The 12412-nt window shown below is 37.7% G+C and overlaps 1 protein-coding gene across 15 annotated transcripts in view; it reads right to left on the reverse strand.

Moving 5' to 3' along the window:
• Positions 1 to 687: 687 nt before the first annotated feature.
• Positions 688 to 12412, reverse strand: part of FERMT2 (FERM domain containing kindlin 2) — an 86356-nt gene continuing 74631 nt past the window's right edge. For 5 of the 15 annotated variants that reach the window (XM_021102100.2, XM_021102069.2, XM_021102128.2 and 2 more), the window contains 6 exons: positions 8539 to 8645; positions 8186 to 8407; positions 5545 to 5565; positions 4334 to 4458; positions 3583 to 3724; positions 688 to 1962 (listed from right to left, as the gene is read on the reverse strand). In XM_021102100.2, coding sequence (XP_020957759.1) covers positions 1789 to 1962; positions 3583 to 3724; positions 4334 to 4458; positions 5545 to 5565; positions 8186 to 8407; positions 8539 to 8645 — 791 coding nt within the window. In that variant the 3' untranslated portion in view covers positions 688 to 1788. Of the gene's footprint in view, positions 1963 to 3582; positions 3725 to 4333; positions 4459 to 5544; positions 5566 to 6105; positions 6130 to 8184; positions 8408 to 8538; positions 10606 to 12412 lie in introns of those variants that run through there. The other 10 variants (XM_021102109.2, XM_021102091.2, XM_021102137.2 and 7 more) reach the window with 3 other exon arrangements.

The raw sequence follows: 12412 nt of genomic DNA on the forward strand, positions 1-12412 counted from the left end.
GACTATACGTTAAGGCTTTTAGCAAATGAATGTACAAGTTGGTGACCTGTACTTAAGATGAGGAAAGGAAACACATCACATTTTCTTTCTAATGGAAAGGAGCTCTTAAAAAAGTTTCAGAGCGAGGCCTATTATGACCTGGCCTCAGAGTACGAAGAAGAGCCATGGAGAATGTGACACAGACCAGAGACCTGATTCAGGTGATGGTGAGGGCAAAGACAAAAGAGACACTGGGCTGCAGGAGGGAAATATCAACAGGGCTTGGCCTGATTAAATGCAAGCAGTAAAAGATAAAGTCCAGAACTGAAGCTTTGAGTCTGAATAATGATATGATAGCAGCAAAAATAGGGAGTAAGTTCATAAAAAAATGTGTTTCTTAAAAACCAAGTCATTTTGCTGTTTAAACCCAGTTCTGCCCAAGTCAACAACATCTGTTCATCTGTCATATTTCTGATTATAGCTACATTTCTAGCATATAAATATTTTACAGTTCATTCTCAAGCAGTAGGAAAAATAAATTCTCAATTTAAGTGGAAGAATCCATCTTAGAGATTAAGTATGTCTCTCTGGTGACACTCCAGAATAAAGTTCTCACAAGCTGCAGGTAGTACATTTCCAAAAGGTAAATGTTCATTTGAACAAAGTTAACACCATGCAACAGTAAAAACAAGAAGTACGAAAGAAACATTAAATAAAAGATTTTGCTTTTATTTAAAATAAAATGCATTTATACAGTCTTTAAACCTTGGCTTATTGGACAATACTGGTAATCCACCCCTCCCTGGCACCCTTTTGGGCTACGTGAGCTAGGAATTTTCTGACTAGCACCAATGCAGATTGTAACAGCGCGACAGACTAGAACACAGCCAGTCCAGGCATTAGTTAAGGACACTGTGGCAAATCACAACTATGATGAAGTCACTCTTAATTTAGCAGATATTAAAACTGCACATTAATTATATTTTAAGGAGCATTTAATTAATGCAAAGATGCTACATCTAAGCCATTTGCTAGTTGTGAGTAATTTTTAAAAAAACTGTACAATTTTATAAAATTTGTGTTTGTACATTAGTTACACAAAATGCATACTTCATAGACCTTTACTTCATATTGTAATGCAAAAGTTGCATATTTTAGGCAGACAGTGAATATGCTGGTGAATACTAAGTGTCATAATACAATACGGTGTAAAAATAAAAACACAAGACAATATACATACATGCTTATTCAAGGACAAAAACCAGGTGTAACGACTAATAACATTTTTCCTTCAAAATCAAACAATGACATTATTAAATATCAGGCATCTTTTGAGGCCTAATTTATTTTGGGATAGGGAGGACGGATGACAAATGGCTACTAGAAGTAGAATGTTTTTAAAATATAAGGTCAAATTAAAACATACATTAAAACACATGCATTAAACATGACAAATAGACTTCATATAGTTTAAGCCCTGGATAGCTTTAAAGTAGATGGCTTGAATTTCTTAAGTGTTTGGCTAGCTTGAACCAGTGATGTTTTGTTCCTCACTTGCCCACTACTTCAGTTTTCAATTTCATGGCCCCAAGGAACGTGTGCCATATTAAGTCCGTATATTGTATCATGATAGCAGATTAATAGTCGTGCTTGTTAGTGCACATATTAACTGATTTGGTAAGGCAAAAAAGTTTTCATGATAAAATAATAAATTTCAAGCTTACTTTATTAAGCAGCATATAACAAACAACAGCTTTTAAAGTTAAATAACTGTTATGGCCGTGGAGTTTCATTACACAGCATTTCTATTCACACCCAACCACTGGTAAGTTTGTAGAACATCTCTTCATCTAAACTCTCATTTTGGTCTTTTGCACGTGTCGAGAGAAATATGTAGCCACCAATGAATTCATGAACCACTTTGCAATCTACTTCAGTACAGATGAAGGACAATCGTACTTCATCTGCAAACTCTACAGTGACCTGGAACAAAGACAGAGAACTATCAGTCCCAGCAAAACTCCAGATGCTGTGCTATTTAAGGCCTGTCCTTGTCACAAAAGCTCAAATATTTTTTTAATCCCAAACTAATAATGCATTCAAGTCCAAAAGAGTAAGTAGAGTTTACTAGCCCCTCCTCTCTTCCTTTTTAGTTTCCTTGTTCTGAAAAGGAAGACTGAATGCAAGGGGCTTAGGTCATTAAGTTCCCAAATGGTCTCTGGTGATTTAATTAATGAGAATCTCTCTCTTCAAATCCTGGGAGAAAACCTACTTCCTGTGTTTAATTCAATATCTGCTTTAGATATTTAACCTTTAGGTCTCATGTTTGAGTGTTTCAGAAATACAAGATTTTATACAGTAACTGAAATTGATACAACAAACCCAGTGACCCTAAAACAAATGACTTATTAGTGAAATATTGTTTCTTTTTAAATGATATTCATATATTCCAAGGCTGGAAGTAGCATGATATATAGATGTGCCAGGCTTTAGAGACGTAAGGATCCAAGTCTGAATCCTGATTCTGTTGCTGAGTGTGTGGGCATGGACAAAGACGGCCCTCAGTCCAAGTTTTAGTGTCTTCATTTGTAAAGCAATAGGATAATCCATCTACCTGAGAGGGCTGAGGTGAGGTTTAGAAATGGGGTACAATTGTAAAACATCTAGTATCATGCCTGGCACACAGTAGGCATGCAATAAAGAAAAGCTGTTCTTAGTGGAAAGGATTTATTCAGTATAGAAAGACAACTTCAGAGATCAGGCAATATTATAATTAGTATGTTCTTAGGATTTATACCAGTTTCACGGTGTCTTGATTACCACAGCTTCGTAATATTGCCTGAATTCTGGGAGAGTGATGCCTCCTGCTTGGCTTTTTGTTCCTCAGGGTTGCTTTGGCAATTCTGGGTCTTTTATGGTTCCATAGAAATTTTTAGATTGTTTGTTCTAGTTCTGTGAAAAATGTCATGGGTAATTTGATAGGGATTGCACTGAATTTGTAGACTGCTTTGGGTAGTATGGCCATTTTAATTATATGAATTCTTCTAATCCAGAAGCATGGAGTATCTTTCTATTTCTTCGAATCCATGTTTTATAGTTCTCAGCATATAAACCTTTCACCTCCTTGGTCAGGTTTATTCCTAGGTCTTTTAATTTTTTGGGATGCAATTTTCAAAACTATATTTTTATATATTCTTAGAATATCTGGGCTAGTTATGAAATAGGCAAGTTTAAGTGGGAAATGAACAGAATAACCAACCATGTGTTTTGTTTTGTTTTTGTCTTTTTGCCATTTCTTGGGCCGTTCCCGTGGCATATGGAGGTTCCCAGGCTAGGGGTCTAATCAGAGCCATAGCCACTAGCCTACACCAGAGCCACAGCAACACGGGATCCGAGCCGCATCTGCAACCTACACCACAGCTCACGGCAATGCCGGATAGTTACCCCGCTGAGCAAGGGCAGGGATTGAACCCGCAACCTCATGGTTCCCAGTTGGATTCGTTAACCACTGCGCCACGACAGGAACTCCTATAGGCCTTTTTAATTCATTCGTTTTTATTAGACGGCCTATCTATGTGTTCAAACAGCACAGCCAAAGCTTACCATTTTTATTTCCCAGTTTACATTCCACTGTTTCATGTTACTAAAACGCCACGTTTTCATAGCATCTCCTGTGCTGGCATCCATCCTAATCAATCTGTTGTACGCAATTCCAATAAGTTCTTCTTTTTTGCCCCCTTGGAACCTACAGCATTAAAAACATAAATAAATGTTTTAAAACATGTTAGGGGTGGTTAAGGGGACATTTCGGTCTATTTTTCTTCTAAGATATGTGCTTTTTAATTCTAAAAAAAATAGTGCTACTCTTAAACGACTAAAAACAAAAATGCAATCATTTTGAATTTTTGATGAGAAAAATTTAAGTATATAAAATAACATTCCAACATCTAAACTTTACTTGTAATAGGTTAATGGATCTCAGTAGGTAGGTAGCATTAAATGCTTAATTTCTTCCTTTTTTTTTTTTTTTTTTTGGTCTTTTTTAGGGCTGTACCCACAGCATGTGCAAGTTCCCAGGCTAAGGGTCAAATCAGAGCTGTAGCTGCCAGCCTATGCCACATCAGATCTGAGCCATGTCTGTGACCTATACTGCAGCTTACAGAAACACCAGATCCTTAACCCACTGAGTGAGGCCAGGGATTGAACCAGCAACCTCACAGATACTAGTTGGATTCATTACCACTGAGCCACAACGTGAACTCTGTTAAATGCTTAATTTCTAATTATATGAAGTAGACTAAGTAAAAAGGCACAGGTTAAGGTTTACATATAGGTGATTAGTAGAACCACTGACCTTGCGATAAAATGTGTGATGCCAAATTCTGGTAATGACTGCCAAGCTTGAATAAATCTCATCTTGGCTTCAATTAGACTCATCTGAGCTACATTCTGATGGGCCTCCAAGATTCTTGCTGTTATCTAAACATGATTAAACATCATCTTTACCATTACATATTATTCTTTCATGGTACAATAAAGACAAAAAAGATTTTTAAAAATTGAATTACATGCCCCACCCCAAAATTACATGTTACAAGAGTTGGAATCAGGAAATATTTGAAGCTACATTCAAGAATTTTAATAAAATAATGAATTTCCAAAATTTAAACTTCAATTTTTTTTTAATTTGTTTTCATATATCAAGAAACAGTAAGTACTATTAGGAGTGGATAAGTGGCATTTTTTGAGAATATTCATGTACACATATATATGATACTGTCCTATAAAACCACATTTCTAATCTTCATATATATGACGGGTTTAAAATTCAGCACCAAGGTACATAATCAGAATGAATACCTAGAACACAAGTTTCTTTTCTTTTTTTTTCTTTTTTTGTCTTTTTGCCTTTTCTAGGGCCGCTCCCGCGGCATATGGAGGTTCCCAGGCTAGGGGTCCAATTGGAGCTGTAGCCGCTGGCCTACACCAGAGACACAGCAATGCGGGATCCGGGATCCGAGCCGCGTCTGTGACCTACACCACAGCTCATGGCAACGCCGAATCCTTAACCCACTGAGCAAGGCCAGGGATCGAACCTGCAACCTCATGGTTCCTAGTCAGATTCGCTGACCACTAAACCACGACGGGAACTCCACAAGTTTCCAACAGGAATATAAACAGCTTTAAAGGACTTGGAAATCACCATAATAATTTAAAATTTTTTCAAAAGGAATCATTAGAAAGGTTATTATTATTATTTTTTGCTGCACACATGGCATGTGGAAGTTCCCAGGCCAGGGAGGGACTGAACCTGCACCCTAGCAGTGACCCAAGCCACTGCAGTGACAACTCCAGATCCTTAACCACAAAGGAACTCCTGGAAAGGTTAATTTTTAATTTAAATTACACTCATTTTGGGGTGATTATTCCCTCAAAGAATAGAAGGAAATTAATCCATGAGGGGGAGATTGTAGCTAGGGCTATAAACACTTAAAATTTATTTCTTTTTCTCTCTCTTTTTTCTTCTTCTTTTTTTTTTTTTTTTTTTTAATATGGAGAACTTACCAAATCTCTTATATAGCCTGGCTGTAGATGGCAATGCGAGGAAAAGGAAAAGGAAGCAGAAAGAAAAAAAAAGGCAATCAGAAAAAACGGCAATGAAGCAAAGAAAAAGTTGCGGTAACCTGCAAACCAAAATTCCAGCCAAAAACCATGCAAAAAAATTGCTTTAGGTAGAAACCAAGCAAAGTAAATAAATGCAAGTATGAAAATGAAAATGAGAAAGGAGTAATTACTTTCCATTTAGAATACTGAGAAACACTCCACATTATTTTAGATTGTTATGTGTTACTAAAATTAAGGGTAGAAATTTATAGGGAGAAAATAAAAAGAACAAATTTTAATCTTTCCCCCCTCATGTACCAGTTCTTACTGGTTAGGGTAAAGCTAATTATTATTTTAGTAGCAAAATAAATATTAATATTCCAAAGCTTTTAATACTGTCTCATATTGAGTCAGATAATACAATCCATGCACTTCTTTCCAGAAATAAGTTGAAGGCATAAAATAAGTGCAGTGACCATACTGTTTCTTTGTTTACACAAGAAAAGCAAAGCCCTCAATTACCATCTGTTTTTTGCATCCTTTTTCCTGGAAGGGAAGATAAAAATATGCCATACACTAGGAGCAGTGGCTATAAATGTATTATTCCATTTCAATTTGGATTAACATGCATACAATGTAGAACAACTCTTTTCTTTAAAAAGTAAAAGTCCAGTTTGGGGGTTATATTTATGTAAAAAGTATCTAGAGAAAGTTTAATATATAGTGTTGAGGAATTAAAGTAAACTACGTATAACAAAGACTTTTTTACTTGCTGGATGGACCCAAGGACTTTAATCCCTGGTGGTGCAGTTGAATGACCCCAAGGCCTGCACATCTTAGACTGACCTAACTTTTGAGTGCCACTGGATTACAGAGGTTAGCAAACAATTACTGAGCACTGTGTCCAGTGACTAGTACAGCACCTGACATAACGGCAACCAAACTCCTGCCTATTAGCACCGACTAGGTGTCAGGGCAATACCTGGTCTCCGCCTTCTAGGAACAACCTCCAAGTCTAGCTAAGGAAAGGAGAATTAAAAAAGAGTGTACATTTGATAAGATGCCAATGTGGCAGACAAGGCTAGAAAGATCCTTCACGTCAGATTGCATACATACTGCTATCCTGCCTGTTAAAGACAGTCACACGTCCTTTGTCCTCAAGAGAATTTTCAGCTAGCCATCTAGTCAAGAATCGAGAGAAAAGTATCTTTTCAAAGGGAAAATGATCACTTTAAAGGCTTCTGAGAAAACAATTCAATACTTGTCTGACAGCTAAACCAACATTTGGCAATCTTCACAATTATACTTTAAGACCTTTTTTTCCTGATGGCTGACAGGGAAAGGAAAAGACTACTAAGATTTGAAACTATTTACTGCCTTTGAAGGCAAATAAATCCACTTTTAGAAACAAGTCTCATTACGAATAAATTTTAAATGAATTAACTAAGAATAAAAAATGTTAGTACTCGATTCACTTTCCCTCTTTAATTTAAGATCTACATTCCACAAAGCTCCCCAGGGCAGCACTGCCTCCATTCCTTACTACTCCCACGTCATACGACTGTGGGAGAAACAATTTCCATGGAGCTTACACAGCTCTGAGACTTAAGACAAGTACTTGGTGATTAAAACTTCTGAATATTTCTAACTAAGCGATTTCAGACCTATATGATAAACTTCACATTTATTGCCAAGAAAAAGTATTCTGGGTATGTCAAGACTGGGCCTTTTTAGTACTGTTTTGAAATTATTCCTTAACGAAGATACAAACGAAACTAGATTAAAACGAAATATTTACTTTAAAGGTCTTCTTCATCCTTGTCCCAAACCGAAGCCCTTTCCTTTTATGGCATTATGCTGGGTGTAGGGACTACTGGGGGCTATCCCAAGTGAAACTCCCCTGCAAAGAACCTTTTATGTTGTACTAAAGAACCATTTTTCTAAACAGCGATCCTTTTATGGTACTAATTTCCAAGAAAGGAATTCTAAAGAGTGAACAAAAGTAGTGAATTTAAAAGAAAATATACCAAACTCTGTCACTTGACACAAACCTTACTAGGTTTGGACTGCAAGTATTAAGTAAAGACAAAGTTAAATGTGGACTACTTATATTAATAAACTCTTGTAAAGTTTACTTCCAAAGCTGGAAAAGTCAATTTCGATAGCAAGAAGAATCATCACAGGTTTGGTTGGGAGATGCTGGCTGTGCTCTGTATCAGGCTTATTTTATATAAGGAATAAGCTGCATGAAGTAAGAAACACAAAGCAGTAAGACCACATTCACTTCCCTGAAAGAACATCCTGTTAGCAGGATGATTTCCTCTGGTTGTTTAGAATAAATATGCTCCCAACTATTCCACCTCCTTATCTGTCCTATTAAAATAAGTGTTTTTTTTTTTTTTAAATGACCAACTTAAAGTGACTAAAAGCTATTTATTTCTTCTTTTACATTTTAACCACCTGACATGAAATTAAGACTACCAATTAGGACTAAGAAGTTGGGGAAAACGAAAGTATATATAGAAAATTGTACAACAAGTTGTATAACAAATAACAAACAAACCAGTAGAAAATAGTAGATGAAGTAAAGTGAATCAAATACCTGCTTGTTCTTGTACTTTTTTAGATAGCGAGGGGACACCAAACATTCAGGATTTATATCAGTTGTGATCTGCTCTGGTATTAACTGAGGATCTGGATTTAAGTGTTGCATCTTCAGAAAGGAAAGAATATTTTGAACTTCTACATTATAAGAACTGTCCGCCATAGTCTTGCCTTTGGAAGCCAGCCTGCAGGCTGCCATCCAGTGCGCATATTGTTTTTCCTGTGAAAAGAAGTATCAAGGCTTGAGACCTATCACAAGATGGGTCCTATGAGTATAAAATATAAGAATGAATGGTCAACTCACTAAGGAATCAAAAAAGATTGGAATTTACTTTTAATCAGAAAACTCACATTGTCACAACGAAGCCAGATTTCATTCATGCCCTCTGCAACAGGAATGAGGAGTTTAATGTTAAATTTTTGGCCTGAAATGTTCACGTCTGGGGTAACTTCACACCCTGTAATTAAAAAAATTATTAAAATGGTCAAACTTACTGTTAAGAAATCCCAAGCCAATACAGGCAGACTTCATTTTATGGCATCTCAACATGCTGAATTTGCTGTCATGGAATCTATAAATCAAGGAATAAATTCTTTACGCTCAGTGATTTTGTTTGTGGTAGAGCAAAGAATGAGATCTAATATATGAGAAGTTAACTGCACAGAGTTTGTGGCCCTCACAATTCAGAGAACTTGTGAAGAGTTGGAAGAGAAGGAAAGGATCCTATTAAAAGGATATTTTACCAACATCACTTACAATATGATGTATCCCACAAGTTTTATACTTGTAGTTTTAGTATCATTCAGTTCCTCCCAATCTCACGTTATCTGGGATTTTTAAAACTTTCAAATGTAAAGGCGTTTTTAAATATCCTTCTATAGTTACATTCTAATTTAATTGTGTTTTGGTCAGAAGAAATGACTATTATGACGCCTTATAAAAAAAAAAAAAGTCTATGTGGGGGGGGATAGCCAGTTTGAGCTGAAGTCCTATATGAGGGCCTCCTCAGGATCCCACTGTTCCTAATTCAACTGTTCTCCCCTCTTATTCCTGTGCAGAAGGAGAAAGCCTAATGGCACTGGGGAGGTGGGGTGGCAGAGGGGGGTCGGGTAGAGAAGCAAGGCTCTCCTGATTCAACTGAATGCTCCTGGGCACAGGCGTCCTTCCAAAATTCCAGGGTATTGGCATACTAAACTAATAGTTCAATTCAGAGGGTGACCATCTGAACAAAAATCGTTTCTTAAAGCCATTTCTTTGTAGATATGACTCAATCCATTGATCAACCGTATGCACAATATTTTAGGAGTCCATCTGGTATAGAAGGTAACATAAACTTACATACTTTGGAAGTCAGTATGAAAATAACTGGCATTCAGAATTTCCATTTACTGGCAAGTTTTCAGTAACACATACATTTATGGATAACAAAAATCCATGTACTCAACTCTGTTAACCATTACCTGGTGGCTTTACAGAGGAGAACACAGATTTACTGAATGTATAGTCCGTTAAGTAATGGGGCAATGGTCAGCATAAATTAGTAACCAGTGAGGAAGAGCTCTTAATCAGGGATTTGGGTCCCAGACCTTGCTCAACCACTCATATCCAACTGATTTATGCCCAAATTTCCTGACCTTAAACTCTACCTCACTGATGCTGCAAGGATCATTAAGATGATGTACATGTCAAAGCTCCCTAAAGGGTATTCCAATCATTTCTGCTTTTAGTTCATGTGTCCCTCAGTATGTCTCATCGCCATCCAGCAGGCTCTATGAGGAAGGACGTAAACAGTTAGCAAGGCCTGCCACTGCCCTTTTCTCTTTGTACTGAAGCAACTTCTCCCAGCAGAGAGAGTATAAGGAACAAGAATAATAAACCTCTGTGTATCTACCATATAGAAAAAATGTTTAAATTGTCACTTTTCCCCCTTTACATAAATGTTACAAGTATCAAATTAAAGAAACAGAACATTTTGGATAAGGGATAGATAGGTCTGTCTCCTCTCCAAAATTAACTCCAGTCATGATTTTGGTGGACTCCCCCCCGCCACCCTTTTACTTTCTTTTAAAAATATTTACTGCACATAAGTAGCTGCCATAGTTGACTCCTTCTACACAATTACTAGAAGTGACCAGGAGTTGTGTGGCAGTGTGTTTAACCTATGAAGTTAAAACAAAGATGACTGGAGATAGACCATCTTTTCCATAAATTTCATTAATCATTCAAGTAGATTTAAAGTACACAAAACCAGAGTTCCCATTGTAGCTCAGTGGTTAACGAACCCGACTAGCATCCATGAGGATACGGGTTCAATCCCTGGCCTTGCTCAGTGAGTTAAGGATCTGGCGTTGCTGTGAGCTGTGGTGTAGGTCACAGACACAGCTCAGACCCCGAGTTGTTGTGGCATAGGCCAGCAGCTACAGCTCCAATTCGGCCCCTAGCCTGGGAACCTCCATACGCCGCTGCTGCCAGTGAGACCCTAAAAAAAGACAAAAAGACAAAAAATAAAAATAAAATTAAAAAAAATACAGTACACAAAACCAAAATAATTAGGTTTCTTTGTAAAGTAAAATACCAAGACAATTAAAAAGAGAGACAAAGTGGTAACTCAGGCTCATGTAGGCACAGAGGCACTCAGTGGCTACGCCTCCTTGCTTTCTCAGCTACCTGCTTCGGTGGTAACGTGCTGGACAACACTATAACCCAGTTACCAGCCTCTGAAATGTTAAATGCAAACAGCCCACTGTGATCACAGTCTTCAATCCTATATCTCAAATTCTTTGAGAGACCCAATCCGGTGAGCGCACAGCTTTCTCCCCACCCACTATATGTTCCCACCTTCCTTCCCTGCAGTCCAAGCTAGACACCACTTCACCAGATGTCACCTCCAGCTCTCCAGACTCATGGTCTTTCCATCACATACACTTAGCAAAACCTTAACTCTGGCTCAACCCAATCATCTACCGTTTACTTGCTTATGTTCTGGCTGCTGAGCACTCTAGAAGCGGGGAGGGAGTCACAAAACTGAGCAGGTAAGTTTCACTAGAAATTCATCAGTTTTCAACTTCAACCTGACCCATGACATTTACAACCTGTCTTTAGGACATTCTCAACAATGTTTATTTCAAATCTTAGACCTCCTCTGCCACTTGCTCTTAGGGGACAATTTCATCTGTTATTTTTCCAAGAACATGAAAGCCATCAGAAATGAGGTCCCCCACCTTTCTGCCACCACAGCAGAAAAAAACCTAGCTGCCCTCATGTCCACACAGTGAAATGGGGTCTAAGCCCCTAAGGCCCTCCTGTCTGAGTGGGCTGAGCTTTCTACCACCACCAGGAACCTTGCTCCACCACAGAGACCCACTCCTCCCACTTTCCCTCCTTTCTCTGCAAGGTGATGTTTCCATCAGCATTTAACCTCCCGAAGTCCTTCTCATCTTAAACTATAAAATGCCTCTCTCTTCTACTTGATACCTGTCTCTTCTATTACTGCTCTCTTTCCTCTTTCCCTGTCACAGATAAGGTTCATCAAAAACTATCTTTATTTCCTATTTACTTCTCAAAGACTATACTTTGGCTACCATACCCAAAAATCCATTGAAACCTGCTGAATCTGTTATTTAAAAAAAATTTTTATTATACCTAACTTAAAAATGTTGTCAATTTCTGCTGTACAATATCAAGTAACCCAGCTACGCACATATATATGTTCTTTTTCTCCTATTATCTTCCATCATGTTACATCACATGTGATTAGATATAGTTCCCTGACTGTACAGCATTACAGTCCCATTACTTATCCACTCCAAATGCAATAGTTTGCATCTATTAACCCCAAACTCCCAGTCCATCCCACTCACTACCCCTGCTGAATCTATTCTAAATCAAGGCCACTAACCACCTCCATGTGGCTAAATCCAATGGAAGCTTAATCTTTATTTTACTTTCCTGTAGCATTTGACACTATTGACTACTCTGTCCTTTTTAAAACACCTTTTACCTTAACTTGTATCATCCCTCATTTCCACAGTCTTCCTATGCATTTTTTTTTTTTTTTTTTTTTTTTTTTGCTTTTTAGGCGTACCCACGGCATATGGAGGTTCCCAGGTTAGGGGTCTAATTGGAGCTATAGCTGCCAGCCTACACCACAGCCACGGCCACTTCAGATCCGAGCCTCGTCTGCAACCTACACCACTAACGCTGGATCCTTAAATACACTTAGCG

The sequence above is a fragment of the Sus scrofa genome, chromosome 1, assembly GCF_054392235.1.
Source record: "Sus scrofa isolate SSC_HxYL_T2T_F1_AM1 chromosome 1, Sscrofa_HxYL_maternal_Yorkshire_Landrace_v2.0, whole genome shotgun sequence".
Lineage (NCBI taxonomy): Eukaryota > Metazoa > Chordata > Mammalia > Artiodactyla > Suidae > Sus > Sus scrofa.